We start from the raw sequence: 25,677 nt of genomic DNA, 5'->3' as shown, positions 1-25,677 counted from the left end.
CCAAAAGTCTGAAAGCATTCCATGTGAATGGAATCTGAAAGACTTAAAGTTTAAATGTACAAAATACAGTTCTAACAGCCATGATACCTGAGCCTGAAATGTGGCCACATTTCACCAAGGCTTCTATGATATTTTGCTGCTTAGGATATCTCTGTAAGGTCTCACAGGATATCGGATCACAAGTGCTATATTCAAGTCTGTAACAGCAGTTTATGATTTAACCAGCTATTTGGGAAGTCTGAATTCCTGATGCAGTGCTAATCTGTTTCCTCAGCTGCTTTTGGGCACTTAAGTGCAGAAACAATCTTCTGGATTGAGGTAATTTATGGTGCTCTGCAGGGATGTTCTGCGTTTGTCACCAGTCTGGAGAGTAGAATTAAGCTGGGAATGAAGTCTTCAAGTTGGCAATGGAAAACCTTTGACCATAAATCAAAGAATAATATTAGATAAAGAACATATTCTGGTCTTCATAGCATAATTATTCATTAATAGTAGTGACTGATATTAATAATGTTAAAAGCAATCCTAATAAATTAGAATGAAGGCTGTGGTTTTTAATGAATATCTGTCACACCCATTATGAAAGCTCAATCTGAGCTGAAAACACAGGATTTTCACACTGAACACACTGAAGATAGATTTGTACGTGACCAAGATTTGCCACAAATTTTTACAGGCATATAGTTTGCTTGTGACTTAGCTTCTTTCCTCTCTTTGGTATGTTTGTAATATTCCTGGTGAAGAAACCTGATACCTCTGATTTCTTTGTTTATAAGATTTAGCTGTAATCACTCTCTGAGAAGATAGGTGTGACATAGCTATACCGCATAATGTTAGCAAAGGTGCAATTTTTTTTATAGGAAATAGTTTTAAAACCTCTTGACTGTTTTCAAAATGCAAAAAGAGTAAAAGGTGAAGCTGTCAGCCTGAGGAAAGTATTCTGCTCTTGTTGCTGGAAAATCCCTCCAGAAGGGCAAACTTTCACCTCTTCATAAGGTATCTTGGAAGAGTGTTTTTATCTGCCTTTGGGAAGTGTGATGCCTTTGAATTATACAGCATTTGTCTGAGGACCAAAGTAGGGGGAAAAAAAACCTAGCAATACCATGTAATGATGTTAGCTTGCTGTTTGTGAACCCTGTAATGATGATTACTTAAGGAGCATAACTAAATTAGGAAGGCAAAACAAGGTGTGTGTGAAGGAATGCTGTGAAGTCTTAGTGACCCTATCTACTTGCTACCTATCTTTACATACTGTCTTAAATGACAAGTGAATGTGAATTTGGTGGATATTAATATGATTTCACTAATAATGTTTTTCTACGAAATTCATAAGTGTTACAAAATGCAATTTCAGTCTTTCTGGTTCCAGGGATAATGCAGTAAGGTGATATAAGAGCCTGTCTTGTAATTTTCCTTATTCTCTCCGGTTTCTGCCTTTGCATTTCTTGCCTTTCTGCAAAAATTATACTTGGATGCATGTTTTCATAAAAGAGTGTCATATATTAGCTGGAAAAAAAATTGTATTTTATTACAATTTGTGTTTTATTACAAACCTTAAGTTATGTATTATGGAATAAGCAGCAATTAGATATGAATTATATCTTTGACCTTTCCAAAGACTAGTCATGCTCAGTCTTGAAATTAAAAATTAATAAATCTGCTTCTTAAAAGATTTTCTGTGTTGGGATGTATTAATTGGGACAGTAAGTGACTATGGTTTTCTCTCATGATTTTTTTCAGTTACGTGAAGAGTTTGACCGAGGTGTAGATGTTGTATTAGATGAAGAGCACAGCATTCATGATGTTGCTGCCTTGTTAAAGGAATTTCTGCGTGACATGCCTGACCCACTTCTCACCAGAGAGCTTTATACACCTTTCATCAACACTCTCTGTGAGCTCTACAGCATCTTGATTTATCAATTTTGTTTGAATTCTTTGATTTCTACTAATAGCCTTCTTTTATTCTTTTCCTTTAATGCTCTGGCCTTGATTTGCTCCAAATATTTGTATAATACACTATAAAGCATATAGTATATTTAATATACAATAGTATATATAATATAATACAGTGTGTATTAATATAAATAATATAGTACATTCTAAATTTCCAGAGGTCTTAGTTTTACTTCTTGGTTTTATACTATAGAAGTATAATCCAAAAAATCCCAACAAGAAGGATTTCACTAACTATACATATTTTTGCATTTGTAAGGATGGAATTAATATTTTCTATTAAAACCTGACCCTGTCATTGATCCAGCAGTGCCAGATCACAGACTCCCATTTGAATCCTTGTGACTTAAAATTTTTAGATCTGTCTACTGACCAAAGTTCCAGCATGGCTTGAAAAATTCAGGTTTCTTCATACTTGTTTCTTTCATTCATTCTTCTTTGATGGTCCTCAAAGCCATCATATTAAGTACTTCCAATTGTGTTTCCTAAGTCCCAAGTGCAGACTCTCAGGGATTTAGAAAAAAGTAAAGTTGGATGTTTCAAGTTTGAGGAGCTGCCTGGTATGGGTTCTTCAGGTGCTTTCTAGCCCTCACGTCAGATCCTGCCTCTGTCCCACCTTTGTCACTGGCTACCATTTAGACGGTAGATGGTAGTGGTAGCAGAGTGTCCTTTATTTCTCTGGTTGCTTTTCCAATCTTCTGGTACTTCTGCAAGATGAAAATGTCTGAAGCATAAACCTGACTGGAATGCTTGACAGGTACTGTACATACCAGTAGCAATACCTAAATGAATGGAGTAAGTAGAAAAGTAAGCAGAATATTTGAGTCCAGTAACAGTGATGGAGTGTAAAACGTGGATTTTGTTCTCTTTTAGGATAAGAAAAATCCTATGAACTTGAGAGCAAAATATTGACCCACTAAGGCAAAAATCCCATAGCAATAGTTCTTATAGTTTTGAAGTTTCCTTAGTTTTCTCTTTTTCTTCTGATGTTGTAAGGAAAATGATTCTTAAACAAAGCTATTCCTATACCTTCCTTTGGGTTGGGATCAGTATATTTGTTCTGCTTGTAGGTTAGTTGGAGTGATTTCTTAGAACATATTTTTTCCCCTCTTAGTATTAGAGCCAGATGAGCAGCTCAGCACCTTACAGCTTCTCATTTATCTTCTACCTCCTTGTAACTGCGATACCCTTCACCGCCTGCTGCAGTTCCTCTCCACAGTAGCTGGCCATGCAGAAGACACCAGAGACAAGGATGGCCAAGAGGTAAGTCCTGGTCACTTGTGTCCTTTGGCTTTACTTAATTCATGGTCTGAAAAGAGATCTTCAAAGCCTTGGAACATACACAGTGGTGGCATATCCCTGAAAGATGGGAGAGACTTAATCTGTTAGCCCTGCATTTCTGCCATTTGTTTACTGTGTTCTAAGGGCTGTGAATGTTTAATTTTTGTATTACTTAATCAGTAAAGCATCTCCCTCTTCCTTTCGGAGATTCAGTGTACCAACCTTGCTGTCAAGAACATTTAGTGTCATCCATCCTTCTCCTGCTGCCTTGTTTTATCCCATAATCTTCTATGGGAAACGTACTCAGAAAAGGTCAGGCATGCAAGGATATGCTTTTTCATTTTCTTTTCATTCTCTGTTGTTGCTTTTTTACATGACTTTTGGACAGAGCAGTTCAATTCCTGGTTCTCTTAGCTTCCTTGTGTGCCCTAGGTAGTGCAAAATAAAACAGAGGGCAGGAACTCCAGCTGTATCCTTGCAACTGACAGACCTCATCACTAGCTGCAGTCAGGGTTCGTCTTTGCCCATTTTCTTTTTGACCTCCTTAACTGTTGCAGTCTGGACCAAATTCAGTGGAGAATTTGATGTGCACTCACCCCACAGAGACAAGAATGCCCACAGCTATGGGGCTGAGCTCCAGCCTTGAGCATTCTCACATCCACACCCTGTGCCCATTCATGCTAGAGAAGACCTGAAAATCCAGGCTTCCCATTTCCTGCCAGAGAAGTGCTGGCACTAGTAACCTCTGTGTAAAAGGAGGGCAACTCTATTAATTGAATAAAATGGATACAGTCTGTCAGTGCTTGACAAAAATATGTTGATTTATCTGTGGAAGGATTTCTCAGTCCTCTGAATTGCAGCAGAGACAACGTCTGAGACTCTTAGGAAACTCCTCTTCCTCTGGAAGACTCCTTGTCTTCCAGATGGGAAATCCTGCTGATTTTGTCAAATTTGGATGCCTTTTGCAGTTGTCTGATTTTAACAATTAGCACTTTGAAACTTACTTTTGCCAAATTTCTGCCTCAAATCCTAACTTCCAGTTATTCCATCTTTACAAGTCCTAGCTTCAAGTCCTAAGTGTTTTATGTGACTTCAAGGCCTATTTCACTTTTAAATCCACTTTAAATGCTATTATTTTTGTTCTCAGCAAGGAGTTGATAAAAAACTATATCACTGTGATGGAAAGCATTTAGAAAGAGCAGCCTGTAATAATTTACTGTGCTTAAAAACATGTATAAGCCAGCTAAGGTCGTGGTCCCCCTGGTCCTGCAAAGAGTTCTCTGTTGGTTCAGGAATGCACCCAAGAGGATCTTACTGCAGGGCAAGGAAATGCTGCTTAACAAAGTTCATTTGGCTCAACCATTGTACATCAGCTTTGCCACAGGTATTTTGGTAAGGCAGATTTATGTAAGTTATCTTGACAGTATTGTAAGCATCAGGAATATTATGTGCAACTGGATACCTTTTATAGATTAAATACAGCTTTCTGCTCACAATTATTTAAGCTATTTATGAAGAATTAAGTGAATAAAGGCATTCAGGGCAAAAGAAAGTATTTTATCAGACTGTTTGCTATCACTGGACGGAAGACAGCCAAGCTTTGGCACACAGGTCCTCTTCTTGATTTCTTTCAACAGCCCTTCTCTCAAGAAGATGAAGATGGATGACTAACTTTATTAAAATTACTCATTCAGTTAATTTCAGTGGAGATGTTTACAACATTTTTTAAGGATACCCTGAGGCTGCCCTTACGAAAAGGCTCACTGTTTGTACAAACAGCCTGCACATGCAGATCTGGGCACAGCCAGAGGCTGCCCTGGCACACTTGAGGCCGCGTGTGCATCTGTGGTGGCTCAAAATTCAGAGTTTAAAAAGCAAGGTCACCTGAGAAACAGCTGGGTGCTTGGTGGTGTGCAAATAAGGGTGTGCTGTTCTCACAGTGTGCTGGGATGAGTCTCTGAACAGAGAGCCAACGTTTGATGTGATTGCCCATGCACCTACTTAGTGCAGATGTCTTTCCAGCATTATACACCACTCCTACCAAGAAAAAGCTTTTTACTGTCATTTCTGTGCTGTCTAGTTGAATTCTTTAAAAAATAAACCAGGTGTAGTCAGTGCAGTTTGACTAGAGTATTTGATGAATGATCAGCTACAAAAAAAATTTTAAAATACTGCTTTGAAATCATCTGTTTTGTACAAGTCACTTCTTGAAATTCTATTTTTACTACCTCTTTTTGATGTCTCTTTATATCCTTTTTAAAAACTATTAGTTCAAATGACTTCTACTTTTTATTGAAGAATAGAAAGGGAAAATAGTAGTCTAATAACAAATACGACAGCAAAAGTTTTGACATATTTTTCAGGTAATTCCTGTCTATTCTAGTATGTATTCCTAGCCTTTTGTTTTCTCAAAATTCAGGTTACTGTTGCTTCCTTGTTGACATATTTTTCAGGTAATTCCTGTCTATTCTAGTATGTATTCCTTGAGCACAGGTTTCTAAAAGTAGGAAAAAAGATGAAAACCCCAACAAACTAAAACAAGCCACCAAACAAGTAACCATTTGGCATGTTCTAGAAATACAGGAAAATACTCATAAAAAAAAATAAGCCTGCTTCTTAATTATCTCAACAGCTTAAACGTGGAAAAGTATCACTGTATATGTTTCAAATCCTGATTGCTACTTGAGAAAGCCAGGAGCTTTCAGCATTTGATCCTAAGAGACAGTAATGTGCTGAAATGCTGAAGTAGGAGGGAGGTTGCTCCGAGTTCAGAAATATGCCACTGTTGAGCTCCCAGGGAATTAAGGGCAGAAAACACTTCCACCTTCTACTCCTCTAATCCACTTAAAAATATATCCAGAAAATCTACAGGGCTTGTTGCAGAGATGTTCAAAACAAGGTGTTTCTAAAAGTTGTTCATTTTTTTATTGACAAGCAGCAGGTTTTCGTTTTGATGAATGAAGCACCTACCAAATCTGGGGGACAGAGAGTGTGCGTGTGTTTATGTGTGGGTGTGCAGGGGTGTGTGTGTATAGATGTGTCTATATACCTATCTGTATACATTGGGCCCTGTGAGACCCCACCTCATTTGTATTCTCTTTTCTAGATCACTGGGAACAAAATGACGTCGCTTAACCTGGCCACCATCTTTGGCCCTAACTTGTTGCACAAGCAGAAATCTACAGACAAAGAATTCTCGGTTCAGAGCTCAGCTCGAGCTGAAGAGAGTACTGCTATCATAGCTGTTGTGCAAAAGATGATTGAAAACTATGAAACCCTTTTCATGGTAGGTGGATATTTTTTCATATTACTCGTATACATTTGCAAGATAAATGACAAAATAGCTGATTGATATTAAAGTAGATGGGGATGAAATAAACTGTAGAGGCTGCATTAATTTAGGATCAGTAATTACTGGTAACAAAAAGTAGTCTTCTAGGAAGGAGAATGTTTTGCACTAAGTAAAAATATTAAAAATGCTTACTTATATCTTGCTTAGAATGGTTTCTGTGTAGATAAAGGTGTATTGTTTAGAAGATTGTGAAAATGATGGGGTTGGCCATTCAGTTGTATACTGAGCAATGCGTAGACAAGACTGAAAATGATCTTTCACATCTCAGTTTTATAAGTCAGGAAGACATGTTTTCTGCGGGGATTAAGAGATCCTTGATTAATTTAAGGAATTACCTTCCCTACCCAAGACTTTTTTATTAGTTGGATGGAGAGGAAGGACAAAGCTTTCTTGTTTATTAGTTGGGTAAAAGGAATAAAACATAAATCTGTATAGTTCCTGAGTTCTCTTCAGTTCTTTTGCTGAAACAAACAAGTTCTTCATAAGAAGGCTGATGGCCTTGCAGCTGGACATGTTGTTTACTTAAGACGAAGCTTAGTTAGGTCACATTTCCTATGCCTAGCATTTACCTGAGCAGTTCATTCTGTGGCTTTCTCTTATGCTCTTCTTGTGTACAAAATTGTAAGTCAGCTCAGCAGGACTTGTGTCGGAGGGAGCCCTGCTCTTGGGATAGCAGAGGCCAGTCAGACCTAGTCGTGGTCTTCGTTATTCTGTATTCATTTTAGTAAAAATACACATTGCAACAAAACCAGTAATCTTGAAAAAGTGGAAAAAACTTCGGTTGTTGTGTCCTGAGACTAAGCAGCACTGTGTGTTACACTGAGGAGATAAGTTCCCAAAGCAGAAAGAATGCTCTGGAAACGTTCAGTGCTTCAGCAAAGCTGAGTGCTGGAGACCTTGTTGCAAGAAGATGAACAGCCCTGAACTGTGGGCTGATGGCCACACAGTACTGTAAATGGAAGATGTCTATCAGTTTTCAACAAGGGAGTAGAGCATGAGAAAGCAATCATGGGCCCTGCCTCAGATGTCTTAACCTCAGATGAACTTCTTTGTGGTTTTCCTGCCTTTTATTTTTATTCTTTACCAGTGAGACACTTGCAATAGTTTTCTTTTTTGTCTTCTTTTTTTTTTTTTAATGCTTTTCACAGTTGGGGAAAATGCTAGGTGCTATTTTTCCTTTCATATCAGTAAAAGAAAGTGACAGAACTGCGCTCTTGTGTGAAGGTCTGCTGGCCCAGAGTGTGATGGGCACTATCAAGTTTAAGATAATACTTGAATAAGAACACATATGATAGTTGAAGTGTTCTTATTGTTGTTTCTCTTTAAGAACTTCAGCACAGACACAACTCTGTACATAATACTTAAGGCATGCATTGTGACTTTCAGTGTGGAAAGGATGGGACTAAGGTTAGGCTAACCTGCATCTGGGCTCTAATTCTGATGGATTTATTCCTTCATCTCTTTAGTGCTTCAGCTTTCCTCTAGAGGTTAAATGAAGTGTGGGAAAAATAATTTCTTTGTTTTCCAGAGTTGCTTTTACTGTTTATACTCGACATTTATGCCACATTAAAAAAATCCACATGGAGTTAAGCATTCAGCTACAACTATAACATGGTGTATTAATGCTCAGATGCTTTTGTGTTTGTTTTGGGTTTTTTTTTTGCTGTTACTTTTATGTGTGGGAGGTTATGAAATTGTGATTGGTTTCAGCATTGAAACTGGAACAACGTTTGTGAATCAAACCCTAGGAAACCAAGATGTGGTGGGGTACCCAGATCACAATATCAGAATGATTCTGACATATTGTGGGTCAGAGAGATTCTGTTTCTCAGAACAACCCAGGATACTGAGCACATTTTTACTAACTATTGCTAACATCAGTAGCATGCAAAAGTGGATTTCCTATAGAAGATGGAATCTGGTCATGCTTCATTGATGTCAGTGATGATAATCACTTTCATATCCAGATCTTGCCCATTTCAGTGAGTCTTGGGGATATATTAAAGTGTTTCATGGGGATGTATAAAGGACTGTTCTTTGCCAGTCTCTGCAGCTGAATGAAAGGAGGCACAACTCAACCACTCTTCATTTTTGACTTGGCTTTGCATGAAGGATGGAGATCAGCAGCTGGTTCATGTATTTAGTCTCCTAGTATTCAAATCCAGCCCTGCTGCAAAGAAGTGCTACAGAGTGTATGAAATTTCATGTTTTTACTGCTGGAGGCTACTGTGGCCTTCCCACTGTGGAGGCAGCCGCACACTGCCATTCTGAGCCACATCAGTGGCAAGGGACAGCACAAAGGAGACACTTCAAGGGTCTCTCCACCCTTCTGTGTCTCAACAGCTGTGACTGTTATGTAGCACCCAACCCCAAAATCTCAGAATATCTGGTACTCTGCTGGAGTCCTGACAACCCTGGAGCCCTCTGATATGTCCCTGTATATCCTCCAGAGCTGTTATTTCACCAGCTTCCTTTGCTTCCCTTCTGTCCCAGATTTCAAGTTCTCATCCATCTACTTTGGTGCAATTACCAGTGAAACAATTAATTCAGTAATAGTTATGGGGACATCTTCCTGAGATACTGATATTGTAGTTCTCTATAAGTGTAAGTTTACAGTTACATGCATATCAATTCTACACTTGCCAAGTTACTGAACTAAACTGAAGAAAATTGGTGCACAGGAGGAAGCCCCCGGTAGGTAGCTAGCAAAGAGACCCATCAGTACAAATCTACTGGCATATTCATTCTGGTAAAAGTCCTCTGAATCAGTAGAACCATTAAGCTTGGGTTTCATAGAAGCTTTCTGTTGGAACTGAACTTCTCGTGAAACGTTTTTAGACTTTTTGTGACGGATTTATCATTTTTTTTAATAAGGCAAGATGTATTTTTATTTTTCTGACAAAATTCTCTCAGTATTTTATTACAAAGTTACTTTATAAAAGCTGAATATTAAGTTACAGACAAAATGTGTGGATTTTTTTTTTTTACCATGAAACTTTATCTGGAGTTACTTCTAGTGTACAGAAAGGCTGTTTAAATGGAGAAGTTACAGTACACCACGTTTCTAAAAATCATATTCCTATTAAAAAAAATTGTTTAAAGGCTAGTGTATCAGTGACCATCAGTAAGATATTTTTCCAGTTCAGAGACTGAAAACAATATTAAAAAAATGAGTATGTGGTTACACAAGTTTTTCATAGAGATTTTGGATCAGTTTGAATTAAATAATGCATATCTTCATTTATTTACTAATTATTTCCTTATTTTAAGAAATATGCCTTTTATGTAACTAGAGTCCCTAAATGCCTCCCAAAATGGGATATTCCTCTGGGGAATGTGTTAGTAATTCTATTCCTATTTCCCAGGAAATGTTAGGGAGAACAAATGGTCCATGAAGTGTGACTTGAAGGTCAAGAGATTCAGGCACTGACAGATTGCATCCAGAAACATGTATTGCCCAGCTGATGACCCCTTGCTGAGATTGTCTTGCATTGAGTTCCATCTGTCATGAGTGAACCTGGGCTGTTCTTGGATGGTTTAATCTGTTTCAATGTTTTGAAGTTTGTGTTGAATGTTCCACTGTAATGCAGACAAAGTCACTTGAGGATTGATAAGACTCATGTAAAGTGCAGTTGGAAACACAAAGTTTACTTGTGCAGGTTTTGGGGTGCCATTTCTGCTACTTGCCCAGGAGATGTTGCTGTATCCTGCAGCTTCTGAAGCTATCAAGGGTTTTGAAGGTTCATACCCATACTAAGTGCAAAGAGAAAGTTAGCAAATCAGAAGGCCAAACTCCAAAGGTAACACAAATTCTGACTGAGCCTGTTGGTCAGAGTGGCTGGAAAGGCAGAGATGGAGATTTGTAAATGTTCTCAGATCTTTGAAGGGTGGTGTAAAGTGAGGACCTTAAACTGGAGCTTTTCTGATTGTGATACATAAGTAATTCCACTGTTATTTCCAGATATAATAACCAACCAGTTATTCAGCAGTAATCAGCACTGAACATTGTAAAAAGTGATCTTCAGTCCTATTTCATCTGTTCTTACATGAAATTTCTCTTTTAAGTGAAAGCTTTTGAATATTTTATATACTTTCTGTAAATGTACTTGTACTTGTTAATTTAGATTAAGCATAGCACCAAAATTAATGTATATGAAAGGATATTAACCTCCAACTAAGTATTCTTTTATGTCTTCATAGGTTTCCCCTGACTTACAGAATGAAGTGCTTATTAGCTTATTAGAGACTGACCCAGATGTTGTAGACTATTTGCTGAGAAGAAAAGCTTCCCAGTCATCGTGAGTAATCTGTTTTTTCATCATCCCTTTTTCTGCTGGGAATTTCTATCTCCCACTGGAAGTGTCCAAAAGGTTCTAGTTTTCCACAGCTCTTCTGCACTGTCTACAGTGGAGTAGAAATATCCTCCCTATTACACAGACTCTGCCAAAGAAATTATGACTCTTGTACAGCATTTTCTAAAGACAAAACTTGTTTCCCTGATTCAGAGGAAAGATTGTGTTCTGCTGCAGAGAACAGAATGACATGTACATAAAAATATTCAGTGCACTATTATCTGACAGGATGTTTTTTAGTCATCTGCTGGTTTGTGTCTTGAGTTTATTGTAGTCTTCAGTAACAGGAAGCATGTATTTCACTATCCTTGAAACACACCCTAGAGTGCCTTAACACCATCACAGCGAGCTGCTTGACCACTCTGTCATTCTTTTCCTATCCTATACATGTGAGACATTGTGAGCAAGGCAACTGCCACAACAGCAGCCCTATGGAGACTTTGGATATTATTTAATTGTGTGCTTTGTGAAGGATCTGAAGAGAAAAAAAATCACACTGGTCACTATAGCAGTTATGATACATAACATATTCTTATGTATGGTGTATATTTACCTGCACCCTTGTGCCTTAATGCTGTGAGTTTGTACATTCAGATTAACAGGATTTCTGGCTTTCTCATGGGACACACAGTCATTGTCATTATTCTAGTGAATCCCAGTATGGCAGACCCAAAAATCACAAAATTTGACAGACTTGCTTTAAGTAATTTTTAAGAGGGTTTCTAGACTCTAAACTCTGGAGTTTGTCTTCCTGTGTTTGTGGAAAGTGCCTAGTGCATTCAGAATATAATTAAAATTGAATTTGTATAGTCAGCTATGATTTTTTTTCTCTCCATCTTAACATTGTGTAGTTGGAGGTAGTGTAATAATGTGCCTGGCTTCACAGGGAAAGGTATACAACAAATAGTGTAACTAACACCTTCAGGAAAAAGCTTTCTTTTACTATAAAATTTGGAAACAAAAATATGTGCAGTATATATTGAGTTGTAAAGTTGCTAACTTAACCACATGAAGTAGAAAATTATCACAGATCATCTAATTTGGGGTAATTTTCTCTGTGTGAAGTAATTTCAGCTAGTTTGTCTGATTGACAAGTAACCATATGTATATTTAGATCACAGTAAGTGCAGGATAGTTAGAGGTACATAAGCTGTCTTTTAGACTTGTTTCACATTTTCCAGAAGCCAAGACTACAACTAGGACAGACACTACAAATCATATGACATAAGGCAGTGTGTAGAGACTTCTTCCTTTCAGCCCCTGGTTTGGAATGATCATGTAAATTCTAACTCAACCTAATAAAAACTTCATGCAGGATTTCACTGTCTGTATAACAAAAAGACATCAAATTGTATCTCACATGTGACTACACATACCAGTTTTGCCTAAGTTAGTCACAAATCATTGTGGATGTAACAGGTAATTGTTAGATCCTGATTCCTTAATTGACTTTTCCTTGTACTTCCTTACTCTTAGCCAGCATGCACACCTTCACGAGAAAATGCAGCTTTTGTGAAAAGCTGGTCACAACTGACAAAAGGCATTTTGTAAGGAAGTGTTCTGAAGCCAAACAGGAGCATATAGCTACAGTAGTACTAATTTATTGTGTTGTCAGTAATGGGCAGATGAAATATCACTGAGATAGGAAAAAATTACCATCATCTTTTTATACTTTGCTGTCATGTAAGTGATTTACTTTTAGTGTAATGAGATATGTTTTCACTGTAGTTGCAACTTCTTGGTTAAGATATTCCAGGCAATTAGAGAGAATGTTGCTTAGTGTTATTGCTAGGAGTGTGATGCTCTTAAGAGATTAATGCATTTTACAACATAATCTCAATTTTGAGGCTACAAATGTGTTGCTTATTATTCTTATAAGAAATGTGAGATTTCATAATCTCACATTTTGATTTTGATTTCATAAAAATGAGCCTCCAAAATATATCTTTATTGCTGTTGGAAATTGCCTGGTCACATACTCAAAATACAGATGTGGATCTGTGGAACAAAAAACTTTATATATTCTTGAGACAGTCTTCATCAGAAGAGCTAGTTGACTGCATAGAGTATAGAATCAACTTTGAGACTTTAATGTCACATTAATTGCTTTGAAGGTCCTGTTCTGCAATTGCCCTCACATTTCTGCTCTTGCTGTCATTATAAATGCTTTCTTGGCTCTGATCTAACAGAGAAAACACAGTCTCTTTTCCTCCCCAGAGGAGGAGAAAATCAGATGTTCCTCATCTTTCAGTTCTCTTAAGAGCTAAGCATTGTGAACAGTGTGTCAGGGAATTTATGGAAGTTGTTCATGATAAAGCACTAATTACAAATGGCAGCAATTGTGAAGTGTGCTTTTGTGGGTGACTTCCCAATTTTTTGTATGTTGGCTTGATGACAATGGAATTTGGATTTACAGCTGTAAGATGAAGCATCTTTAAACTAACAAAAAATAAAATCTATTTCTTATGGTTATTTAATGCTTCTCATGGTTAGTAATCCTTCCAGAGTAAATAAGTTTCAAAGTTACAGCATTTTTGGATGTTTTTGGATTGTAATAATGAGTTTTAATCCATCCTGATCTGTGACACAAAGATGAAACCATACAACAGGTCATGCAGTATGTGTAAATGCAGTTTTTAAAGCTGCAGAGGCTCCTTGAAACATTGAGTCCTCTACCAGCAACCACATCACACTCCCACAGTAATCTGCCTTGCTGGTAGCCCCTGTGTTACTCAAATATGTGTGGAAATTAGTACTGTGTGCTACCAAGCCATCTCACTCCATATGATTTGCCTCTTGAAGGTGTAATTGTTTTCCCACTCAGAAGCTTTAAGTTATAACAGAAAAGAGTTTCTGCCAGAAACAGAAAGGGATTTCCTGTTTTGACAACCTTGATGATAGTAGAAAAGTAGGAATATCCTCAGTAGAAGCAATTATTCCAGTTCACCCATGCAAGTGGACTCTGGGGGACAACATCAATTCATGGAAAGATGCCTGTTGTTTTGGAATCTGAAATTGTATTTTTAAATTCATGTGGCATAGGTTCCTTCTGCTGCTTTCAAATCTTTCCATAGGTACTTAGCCACTTTTAAAATCTTTTCCTTAATATACTACGTAGTCCCTGACAAATACTTTATCTGCCTTCCCATTCCTCACATTTGCTTGCACATAATCATCTGTTATTCTTTCTGGAGACAATAATCTGCCCTTCCTCATATATTGCATATGGAGGAGTGGGTATCTTACACAGTATTTATGTTTGCCTTCCAATTTAGTTTCTCCCCAGTGAGGGGGTAGAGAATCTCGCTGTCCAGGGGAAGAAGAATTTTGAATTGTAGTAAACATCCGTTTGCTAATGAACTCAAACAGTAAAGCAAACAGATGCAAAACTTTAATTTTAAGGGATTTGTGAGAATTCTTTCTTTATTTGCAAAGAAACAAACCAAAGCCTTCTTGCAAGTTGTTTTATTTTGCTTGTGAAGTAAAGCTGCAAATGTATGAGTTCAATTTCCTGCTTTTAAGTATTTAATTTGATGGTCTCTTGTAGTAAGATTGATAGAGTCCACAGCTATTCCTTTGATTTTTAAAGCTATTTTGCCTGAACAAATTTGAAAGTGATATTATACATATATATAAAAAATAGTATGGACTTACCAGCCAAAACTGTAAATCAGTTTAGAAACTTGAATGTTTGAATCTTTCCAAAGACTTGGAAGTTTCTATTCAGGTAAATTTTTAGCAGGAGCTCTGTCTTGAGAAGAGGTAGACTGTAACAGATCATTCAAGGTAAGACACGAAATCAGTGTTTCACAAAGCTCAAGTTTATGTTCCCACATTCTTTCATTTTCATTTCCATTTCCCTCATTCCTTGTGTTACCTTGCTATGGCTAAGTGCTGGTTTACCTCTGTCTTCACCCTGTGCAGCAGTTTTGATGGTTTTGATGCTGAAAAGACTTACATGCAATAAAGCTTACTGTTTAGATGACATTCAATCTAGAAGGCTGGAAAAAAGGACATTTGGTGATAGGACACCTGCAGATACCAACATTTCTCCCCTTTTCTAAGAGGTCCTTCTAGTTCTTCTGAAAATCCCAAGACATTGCTTCAATCTCATATCACTGCACAAGGGTTTTTAGGACTTAGGAGGACAGAAAGAAAGAACCAAGTCACAAAAAATAAAAAGGTTTGTGATAGAATTATACATACATATAAAACTATAGTTCCTCAGTGTGTGTCAGTTTATAGATTCATTTACATTGGATTTATGTTCAGATAAGAAGTTCAGTTGCGAGGTTATGTAATTGAGGGGTTTTTTTTAATGATTCCCCAGCATTACCATGCTTCTCTGGGAAGCTTGTGACAGAGCACCTTTGTCAAATGGCAGCTTTTTTGAGCTTGTTTTTTGAGCTTGCCTCAGTTTAACTCCAGTGATGGTTTTGTCACTGAGAGTTACTGAGGAGTAACATTATTAATTAATTCCCAACACTTTATGTGAAAAAAAATAGGAATGTTGAATAACATAATAATCATGCTGTCGATTGCATATATTTTATTTTTTGGGACATGTAATGTGTAAATCAGCTGGGGAAAAAGCAACAGGTTGAAAGTGGTGTTAAGTTTTGTCATTATTTCTGTATTAACACTTACTTGCTGTGGTTGGCTGTGTGTTTTCTTTATTTTCTTTCATCAGTTTTATTTTATTTGTCTGGAAAGACAGTTACTCTTCCATAGTGATAAATGAGTTTTGGCTGCTCACTACATTCAAGCTGTCTTTGGATTTGACTATGAAAAGGGCTGACCGTTTTCAGACATTTACAGGAATGAGCCTCTGTTGTACCACATTAAATTAGAACAAATATTAAAGAAGTGTTTGACTCAAGCAAAAGCTAAGCATCTATGAAACAGTGGTGCAGAGAAATGAAAAATGAGTAATAGAAATATGAGTTAGCAAGGAACAACAGGGAAGAAAAAGTTATGTTTATTTACAGAGTAGTTCTGCATGTTCTTTGTGGATGTTCGGTGACTCACAGCCTGCCTCCTACCTGCACGGCAAACTGTGACAGTTCAAGAAATCTCCATCAATGTTCCCAGCACATTCCAGAAATTAGTTGTCTCTCTGATCTTTGGCTGTACTTAGGTGGGAGTTGTGTTTGCCTTTTCTTGGCAGAATTAAAGGTAGTGCATGTTGTTGTGGTGTGAAGGTAAATAGGTAAAAGAAGTTGTAGAAGGTATCAGGGGAACCAGTCGTTTAATGCTGCAGTCATAAGTACAGTAAATACATCTGTTTGTGCCCTGCAGAATATTTACCTTCTTTTGTCTCTAGTAGAGGATAATTCTCGTAGTGTGAAAGGCAAGCCAAGTGCTTGATTTCTCTATGTAAAATTTCAGAACACAAGAATTTGTTTTAGCATACTGCTTAGCAGCAAACTAATCTTCCCTATCATGCCTTCAGCTTTATTGTTGCCACAAGCTACATTGTCAAGGTAACATAAGGAATTTATTAACTGCTTTGTTTCTTCTGGTTTACCATACAATTGTGTGGGTTTTTGTTGTTTTTTTTTTCTTGATAGCAACATCTTTTGATTTTGAGTGGCCTCTGCTGGCCACTTCATGGCAAAAGTTTTACTCATGGAAAATCCACCTCACTAACTGTTTCTGAAGTGTTTTCGTTTCAGCAGCTGTGACCATTCTCATGTATTTGATTTTATCTGTATGATCACAGAATAATAGGATGGTTGGGTTGGAAGGGACCTTAAAAGTAATCTAGTTCCAAACCCCCTGCTGTGGGCAGGAACACCTGTCACTAGACCAGAGTGTTCAGAGCCCCATCCATCCTGGCCTTGATGCCAAACTGTACCTGTAACTGTGAACATGAAGCATTTTTTTATTAACTGTAATTTGTTCATCAAAATTTCTCAGGAGCCCTGAGATGCTGCGGTCAGAAGGTTCCTACTCCACAGGAGAAAGACATTCTTCCACAGACTCCAACAAAGCTTCCAGCGGTGACGTCTCCCCTTACGACAACAACTCCCCGGTGCTGTCGGAGCGCTCGCTGGTGGCAATGCCAGAAGAAGTAGCCCACAGCCCAGATAAGCTGTACAAGGTACCTGAGCAGTACACGCTGGTTGGACACTTGCAAACTAAGCCAAAGGAGAATTCTTCTGCATCACAGGCTGGAAAAGGTATAGTGCATCCTGCTTGTGCTCCTCCTTCTCCTCAGTGACTGATGGAGACTCCTGAAATAATTGAAAAGGGCCAGGTTTGCATTTTAAGCTACCAGGATTTGAGGAGCAATAGCGTAAAAAACCTTATAAAAAATGACAGACCAATAACCTTTTTTTTCTGTTGAGCCCAAAGGATCTGTGCTGAGTCCTTCCCATTAGCTCAGCCAGCTGTCACGGATGCTCATGGTATGGCACTTCACAAAACCTGGAGATATTATTAGGAAAATAGAACTATGTGTGTCCGGTTTTTCAGCCTGTCTGTGACAGCATGGCAAAGTCTAGTCCTGATCCATGGGACCGTAATACCTGCAAGAGTATGGTCTAGGCTTTGGAAAAAGCTGAGATTTTAAGATTTCAGGCACAAACTTTCTCCAGTTGTAAAGAATGACCTCAACACCCTCTCACTAGAAAACGTAGCTGAGCTGCACAGCTTTACATCTGCAACCGGTTACATACTGAGCAATACTAGTGCAGGGATCCATTATTCTCATAGCTACCTGTGGAGTGCATACCTGAATGATTTCTTTGGTAAAGAACTGCAGTTTAAACTAATAGCTCACCAGCACTTCAAGATGCTTTTCCTATAAAATATATATATTTAAAAGTGTTCATCTATGAAATTTATACTTAGTGAGCCAAACTTTGATAACTTTCAATGCTTAGGGATGAACGTAACTGGTGGTATTTTTAAAACCTCTCAATTTCAGATGTACTGCCTAGGCACTTAATTCCCTTTGGACTTAATGGGATTTAGAATAATATCTCAATAACATGCTTTATAAATGCCAATTGGACTTTATCTTCTAAATCTCTGAACAGGTTTAAGAATTTGGTCAGATTTCTATTAAGTTATGAACACGAAATTACATTAAGTTTTATTGTATTAACCATCTTTTGGACTTTAATGTGCATCGCAATGATACTAGACCAGGACAAATTAGGAAGTTCCTCTACTGACTAGTAGAATCAGAAAAAGGCATTAAACTGTTTATAACCCAACATTTCATTAAATCTTTGTTCTGTGGCTGCACTTCTGGGTAAGACTGGCAGCATCCTTGGGTTGCTAGAGCATGCCTTATGGTGACCCCTGGGGCTAGGGCTGCCTGAGGGAGCTTTGCCAGAAACTACTTTTTGTGGACCAAATCCCCCTCTTCTTGTGCAACTTCTCTGACTGCAGTAAGGCAGAGGACTTAAGGACTCAGCAACCTCAGGCACCCTGCCCCATACAGAGCTCACTGAACTAGGAGCTGATCTAGAAACAAGTAGCTGTGGGCAAATACACCGAGTCATAGAATGTCAAGGGGTTGGAATGGATCATCAGTCCCAAACCCCCCTACCATGGGCAGGGACACCTCCCATTAGATCAGATTGCTCAAGGCCTTAACCAGCCTGGCCTTGGACACTGCCAGGCTTGGGGCATCCAAAGCCTTTCTGGGCAACCTGTTCCAGTTCCACACCCTTAAAAAAATTCTTCCTAATATCTAACCTGAATTTCCCCACTTTCAATTGGCACCCATTACTTCTTGTCCTGTCACTGGAGTTTCTGATGGAGAGTGCCTTATTGGCTTCCCTGTCAGCCCTGTTTGGATACTACAAGGCTGTTACAAGTCTCCATACAACTTTCTCTTCTGCAGGCTGAACAGCCCCAATTTTCTCAGCCTGTGTTTGTGGACAAGGTGCTCCAGTCCTCTTACCAGCTTCATAGCTCTCCTCTGGATCATTTCCTGCATTTCCCTGTCCATATGTTGGGGTCACCAGAACTGTACACAGTACTCCTGGTGGGGTCCCACAAATGAGGTGCTTGTGTTAGGTACACAGTGAAGGTGCCACTGGATGTTAATGGCTGATGCATTACATAAGGTTTTACTTTTCTATTTGCGTATTTCTAAATAATGTCTTTAGGAGGATTGATTAATCATCTTTTCCCTGCTCTTACTGCTGTTTAGATGTTTCTGAAGATCATTTTGATATCTGGGGAACTTGGCATTCAACACTGAAAAGTGGCTGCAAAGATCCAGTAATCACAGGTCAGTAATTTCTCGATTTTAAAGCCCAAATCTAGCAAAGAAAAAAACAATTCCTTGTTTTCAAGAAATCACAGTGAAACCAGTAGGAGAATTCACATTGTCCAGAGCTGGACTTTTAAAAGGTGACTCTTAAGTAGAGTACAGAGGAGAACAGTGGTTATACTTCTCTGTATTCAGTGAAATACAGAAAACAGCAACATTTCAAACTATCAAATATAATTTAAAAATTCATTTTAAAATTGCTTCAATAAATACTTTTAAGTTCTTCTAAGATTCATAGAATCATAGAACCATAAAGTGATAAGGGTTGGAAGGGACCTTAAAGATCATCTAATCCTACTCCGCTGCCCTTGAGGAGGCACACTTCCAACTAAACTGGGTTGCTCAAGGTCTTATCCAGCCTGACCCTGAATGCTGGTTGGGGCATCCCCAGCCACTCTGAGCAACCTGTTCCAGTGTTTAACCACCTTCACAGTAAAAATTTATTCCTCATATCTAACCTGAATTTCTCCTCTTTCAATTTGTACCCGTTACTCCTTGTGCTATCACTACAGTTCCTGATGAAGAGGTCCTCTCTGGTTTCCCTGTCAGCCCCCTTCAGATATTGAAAGGTGCTATGAGGTTTCTATACAGTCTTCTCTTCTCCAGGCTGAAGAGCCCCAACTTTCCCAGCCTGTCTCAGCCCCCATCCCTCTTCTGCCACGTGATACAAGGGAAAAGCAGTAGTTGTTAAATGCCACATGAATGGCTCTGCAGCCTCATGTTGTGTCTCTGACTCCACCCCCAGGTTCTTACGGGAACATTTACGAAAGCAGCTCGCTGCGCCCCGGACAGTGCTCCCTTTCCCAGGGGAACCTCGCCGCGTGCTCCCCTCGATGGCAGGGCAGCTCCTCGGATCTGGACAGCGGCAGGCAGGTGATGCGCAGGAGCCAGACGACAGCTGCCATTCCCGAGTGCCAGCTCCAGCCCGTGGCCTCTCCGCTGTGCAGTGACCCACGCAGGGCAGGCGGCTGCAGAAGTTCAGACCTGGCCCACTCCAAGTCGGAGCAGCGCTTGACTTTGAGCAGTGTGGAGGACCTCAGAGAGCGCGACTTGAACGCGGGTTGTTTGCAAAGCACAGCCAAGCCCTCCTACAGGAAAGAGCGGCCACCGCCCCCTTACCCAGGCCCAGCAAAAACAAGCTCGAGTGTTTCTTCAGCGCTGCACTCTTTGTGGAGACTTCAACGCCCAGAAAAGAGTTGGGGGCCGAGAGCAGCTGGAGGGCCCGCAGGCAGAGCCGCGGAGCAGGCCGCGTCCGGGCAGGAGCAGCCGGCCCCGCACACACCCGCAGCTCACAGCTGTTCCACAGCACCTCACAGCCACAACAGTAAAAGCGTTTCAGAGCCGGACTGGAACGAGTGGCAGAGGGAGAGGTGGCAGATTTGGGAGCTCTTATCAGCTGATAACCCTGATGCCCTCCCAGAAACCCTTGTATGACCTGACTCTGTGGAACTGCCGCTCGTGCCCGTGCCTCCGTCTCATAGGAAAACAACGTGACATTGGAAAACTGGGGGGCTTGTTTGTTTTATACCAATTCAATTGCATATACTTTTTTAAAACTTTGTTCACTTTAATTTCTCAACAGCACTGTCAAGCAGTTAATTTACAAATACAGTATCTTCCTGTTTTTCAGCAAGCTTTTGAGAAAATACAAGGTGAAAACTTTAGTGTAATAACTCTGTATTCATATGCTGTGTATAAGATAAAACTGTTGCTTTGATGTTGCTAAAAATGTATTTATATATCTGCAGTTTTGATGATTGTATATTCTGTAATGGGTATTGTATGATAATCATGTTATGTTTTCATATACAGATGTCAATCAATCGTGACTGCTTTTTTAAAAAAAAATCACTGCACTTACATTACCATGATATGCATTGGAATTCTATAGAAAGTGCACAAGCTGGTTTCTGTGCTTATATATATATATATTAAAAAAAAAAGCTGTTAAAGGGTAAAGTTGTACTTCTTCTCACTGCCTTTTGAAAAACACTAAAATAAAGTGGAACATGAAAAGCCATATATTTTATAAGGGTATTAGTGAGCTTAGAGGGGGAAATACAAAATATTTTTTTCTTATACATATATTTGCAAAAGACTTTAAAATTTGATACAAGATTATAAAAGTATTTTTTTAGGTTCTGATAGGAAGCAGCTCAGAGAATCTAAGAACAACATTGTGCCTAAACCAACGAATTATGTAGTGCAAAGTCTGCCCTCCCATTCTAAAGGAAAACCAATGTTATATATGCAGGATATAATATATATATTTATAAATGTATGATTTTATGTATTGTTTTAAAACAATAAACTGGAATCCAAATTTCAGAAAACCAAAACTAATAAATTGAGATGCGTGACACTGAGAAAGAATATGGCTTTTCCTTTGAAATAACAAAGCTCCAGCATTAAGTTAGAGAAAAGAAAAAAACGCAGAGAGACACATGAAAGGGAGTCAAATAGAGTTTCAGGAATGAACATGACATTTGGAGAAGCTCACAACCGTGTTTCTATAAATATTGTGCCAAAGTCGGGGTCAGTGCCCCTTCCTCGGGAGCTGTATGTTGCGTTAAGTGTTGCTGTTTTGTACACGTTGTTTTTCAGCTGCAGAGCCGTGTGTGGACAGCGGGTGGCAATGTGCTGCAGCCTTCCAGAGAAATTCCTTCCTAGCACTCCACAAGGGAAAGTGTATCATAGCAAAAGAATTTCATAAAACATATTAGTCTTAATTTTAATGAAGTTGAAGACTTTTTCAGTGATGTTGTCTTTAAGTTCTGTCTTGTGTCGTAATGATGGAATAAAAAGCTAAGTATAATAATGAGCATATTTTTTGCTCCTTTTTTTGAAGGTTTACAGGATATTGATGTGTTTTTATTGCATTCTTGAGTGTCTTTATAAAAAACATCTAAAAGGCATAGGAGCTTAAGGACCACCTTCAAATGCAACTGAAATATACAAGATTCAAGGTTTTACTTTGGTTTAAGGCTTAAAATCCATCATATAAAGAGTCCTTCCCTTCATATCTCCATTTCTCATCAAATCTCCATTTTCCCAGTGAATTTATAAGATAAAAAGCACAAAGCCAAGTCGAAAGGGGCAGGATTTGGCCTTTTGACTGTTGTAGCTCCTTTTAGGCAGAATAAATATAATTCTCTTCTGGTAGTTGCAGGGTTTTCCAAATATTATCGTGGTATGACACTTGATAGGAAAAGGTTCATGTGTGTCCCTTTGTTGCAGCAGCTCTGTGTCAATTTATTCCAAAAAAAAAGCAGTCCACCCCAAATTAAAATGATTGTGGAATATGAGGCAGACAAAAATGAGGTCTTGTAATCATCGCTATTTGATCTTGCCTCAGTATTATTCCAGGTTTGATACAGATTTGCTGCAGGGAATTATCTCCCAAGTAGTCCTCAAAACTGTCAAAGTGTAAATCTTGCTGCAGAAGATACTGTATTCACTAGATGTCCATCTCTTCATTTTAAACCCTTCTAAACACAGGAGCAGCTGCAGCCTGTTTAGTGAAAGATATTGGGGGATTACTCAGTCTCATGAAGAGATTGCTTTTTTCTACTCCCTCTCCTTGTATGTATATATATATATATATATATATATATATATCTGTGTATTACCATCTACATAGAATTTATGCAACAAAAGATGAAAACAAAAGGCAAGACAAAAGATAAGACCACTGCTGGAGGACGGCCTTGTGTGCACACATTTCAATAGATTGTCATGTGGAAGAGATACAAAATAAATTCCAATAAATTAAAGTAACACTTGGCATGACTACATCATTTCTGTCATTTTCATTTGAAAAGGGCAGAGTAGAATTGTCACGAGCAGGTTAAAAATGTCATTTTTAGTTGTAAGTCTTTCCAGGCTGAAATCAGTGATGTAATTTTTATGCCTTTTTTTTTCCTTTAATATATATTTCGTAAGAAAAGTAGCCATGAAATCTTATTTCTAGTTTTATGTTGGGTAATAGATCTGTGTGGGATATCCCATTTTAGATCTCTAAATTATCCTATACACTTGAATAGCAACAAAACTCATTTTACAGGGAAAGTCTCTAGGGTGAGGGTATCAAAGCTTTTTCTCTGACTCCCTTGGGAGGAGGATTCCTGTTTTAGCAAAGGGATCATGGTCTCTATCACACTCTTCATTAAAGCATAGGCTTTAATTAAGAGAGTGGTAGAGAAGGCCCCCTCTGGAGGTCTTGAGGCCTCTAGGCAAACTCAATTTCCCTTGCATCACTTCTTATCACACCACTGTGGTTTACACCTAGGATTGTAAATAAGTCACTTTCCCCTTTTGGGCTGAATTCCCTCTCTCAGCTGGGAGGTGTCTCCCAGCTGGAAGGAGGGCTGTGCTGCACTCACAGGTGAGCCCAGGAGAGATGGGATGTGGGTGCTCCAAGGACAGGGTCTTGTGAGTAGCCCATGGGGCAAGAGTTGCACTCCTGCTGCAGAAACAAAAAATTCAAGGATTCAGTACAGCTCTAGGCACAATCCAGATGTGAGGAACCTGCCAGCCAGGGGAGAAAGAAAATACAGACTTTAAAACACTACTTAAAAGACTACTGTTGCTGCCATCTTTTAGAACAAGATGGGGTTGCACTGTTGTGTTGTGCATTCTAAGACCATGCTCCTCAGCTGAAGGGTCACTTGCACCTTGTCTCTCTTCCCACCATAGAACAGTGCCACTCAGAATTTCTCTGCTGTTGAAATGATGAGGTTCAGTGGACTGGAACTTGTGGTTGTATGGTGTGGGGAGGGAGGTGTTACCTGGTTTTTCACTGGTTTTGTTGTTTCACAGGCTTTGGTAGAGGTCAGAAATTTTAATTCCAGACTTTCTGGAGCAGAAGCTTGCCCTGCATTGCTGGTCTGGCAGAGGATCAGGGACTTCTTTCTCCTCTGGGGAACACAGCTTCATCTTGCTCCTTATCTGTGTCTTTCCCTCCTTTCTTTTTTTGTGAAAGGAAAGGAAAGGAAAGGAAAGGAAAGGAAAGGAAAGGAAAGGAAAGGAAGAAAAGAAAAACAGTAGCTCCATTGTGCAATACTTAACCTCACAGAGCTGCAAAGTAATGGAAATGGTTCTCAGTTGCATTAAAGAATATTTTGACTTTACTAAGTCTTTTTACATCACTGGGAACTGTAAAGCACTGCTGTTCTGCAGTTGCTATAGGGGGAAGTGTCTGCAGTCATACAGTGCTGCAGAGACCACACAGCTATTCCAGGCATGCAGACACTCAGGCTACTGGGTCATAAAATGCATCTTCTTTGAGAATAGCATTCATTTCATTTTTTCTGAAGTGCAAAGCATCTCAAAACGTGGTATCTGCATCTGGAAAAGTTACTAACAGGCTCCCTTTTTATTCAGTGGCAAGAGGTGGGTATTTCTGTGCCACCTTGACACAGCCTACATGTGTCTTTCTTTGAAGGAGAGCCTCTTCTGAAGGGCTGGTTACTAGAAGGGCCTATTGTTTTCCTTCCTCTCCTATATAAAGGGAGCCTAAATAAGTCACCCAAACATGGTAGCACTCCAAATTTTTTTGAGTGAATCCCACCTTGAGGGTCTAGTAAACCAGAAAATGGATGGTGAATATTCAACACAGATTTCCAGCCCCTAGGAAAAGTGAAATTTACCCAGAGGCCTCAGCACTGTGGTTCCTAGGTGAACCTGGGACTAGTGGGGCTGGCAGAGTCACTGCTGCTCCTGGGGCCTGGGGAGATGGCACACCCAGCTCTGTGAGAAATACAGGCTTTTCTGTGAGAAATACAGGCTTTTCTGTGAGAAATACAGGGAGAGACACTGCCTGGTCTGGAATTTAACCTTTTTTTGATGTGTGACTGGCTGGTTGGTTGGTTGGTTTGTTTTCAAGTTGAATTTCTTTATTTACTGGAAACTCTGTTCCCAGATGAAGTGAAAGTTTTTATGAACAGACTGTGATTTGATTAATTTGTTCAGTGACTTAAAAAATGAATATATGATTTCTAGAAGCAATCTAATTTGGGCATTATATATATAGAGGAAGGTGGTTTGTATTGAATTCCCAAGTGGAACTGGCAAATGGAGACAGGCAGATAAAATCTTCCTTTTGAAAGATGGGTGTTAATTCTCTTTCTTCTGCTTCTGAGAAAGTAAATGTTTTTGCCACTGGAGTTTTAGAGTGAGAGAGTAGAGTAGGAAGGAGGAAAGAGGATCCACTTTTCTCTTAACTGCGGTTGGGAGGGGTCAAAGCAGGTGAGAGCAGTATCTCCAGCTGGGTGGTTGAAACACTCTCTGGTGGAGAACTTCAGCCCCAGACTCTGTGCACTCTTCTAATGATTATTCAAACTTTTAAATGAAAGAGAATAACTTCTAACAGTGTCTCTTTTGAACAAAAGGGGTATGAATAGACACTTCAATCACCATTTCCTTTTGCTGTGTTTGCTCAATTCCAT

The 25,677-nt window shown here is 39.0% G+C and overlaps 1 protein-coding gene across 2 annotated transcripts in view; it reads left to right on the top strand.

Annotated features, from left to right (window-relative positions):
- ARHGAP6 (Rho GTPase activating protein 6) overlaps positions 1–21,997 on the top strand; it is a 159,476-nt gene extending 137,479 nt beyond the window's left edge. For both annotated transcript variants that reach the window (XM_041416566.1, XM_041416567.1), the window contains exons 7-13: positions 1,741–1,891; positions 3,068–3,216; positions 6,341–6,520; positions 10,787–10,884; positions 16,858–17,120; positions 19,109–19,189; positions 19,977–21,997. In XM_041416566.1, coding sequence (XP_041272500.1) covers positions 1,741–1,891; positions 3,068–3,216; positions 6,341–6,520; positions 10,787–10,884; positions 16,858–17,120; positions 19,109–19,189; positions 19,977–20,665 — 1,611 coding nt within the window. In that variant the 3' untranslated portion in view covers positions 20,666–21,997. The remainder of the gene's footprint in view (positions 1–1,740; positions 1,892–3,067; positions 3,217–6,340; positions 6,521–10,786; positions 10,885–16,857; positions 17,121–19,108; positions 19,190–19,976) is intronic.
- Positions 21,998–25,677: the final 3,680 nt, after the last annotated feature.

Source organism: Onychostruthus taczanowskii, unplaced genomic scaffold (assembly GCF_017590055.1).
Source record: "Onychostruthus taczanowskii isolate IOZ18803 unplaced genomic scaffold, ASM1759005v1 scaffold52, whole genome shotgun sequence".
NCBI lineage: Eukaryota > Metazoa > Chordata > Aves > Passeriformes > Passeridae > Onychostruthus > Onychostruthus taczanowskii.
This window is presented reverse-complemented; position numbering and strand designations above follow the sequence as displayed.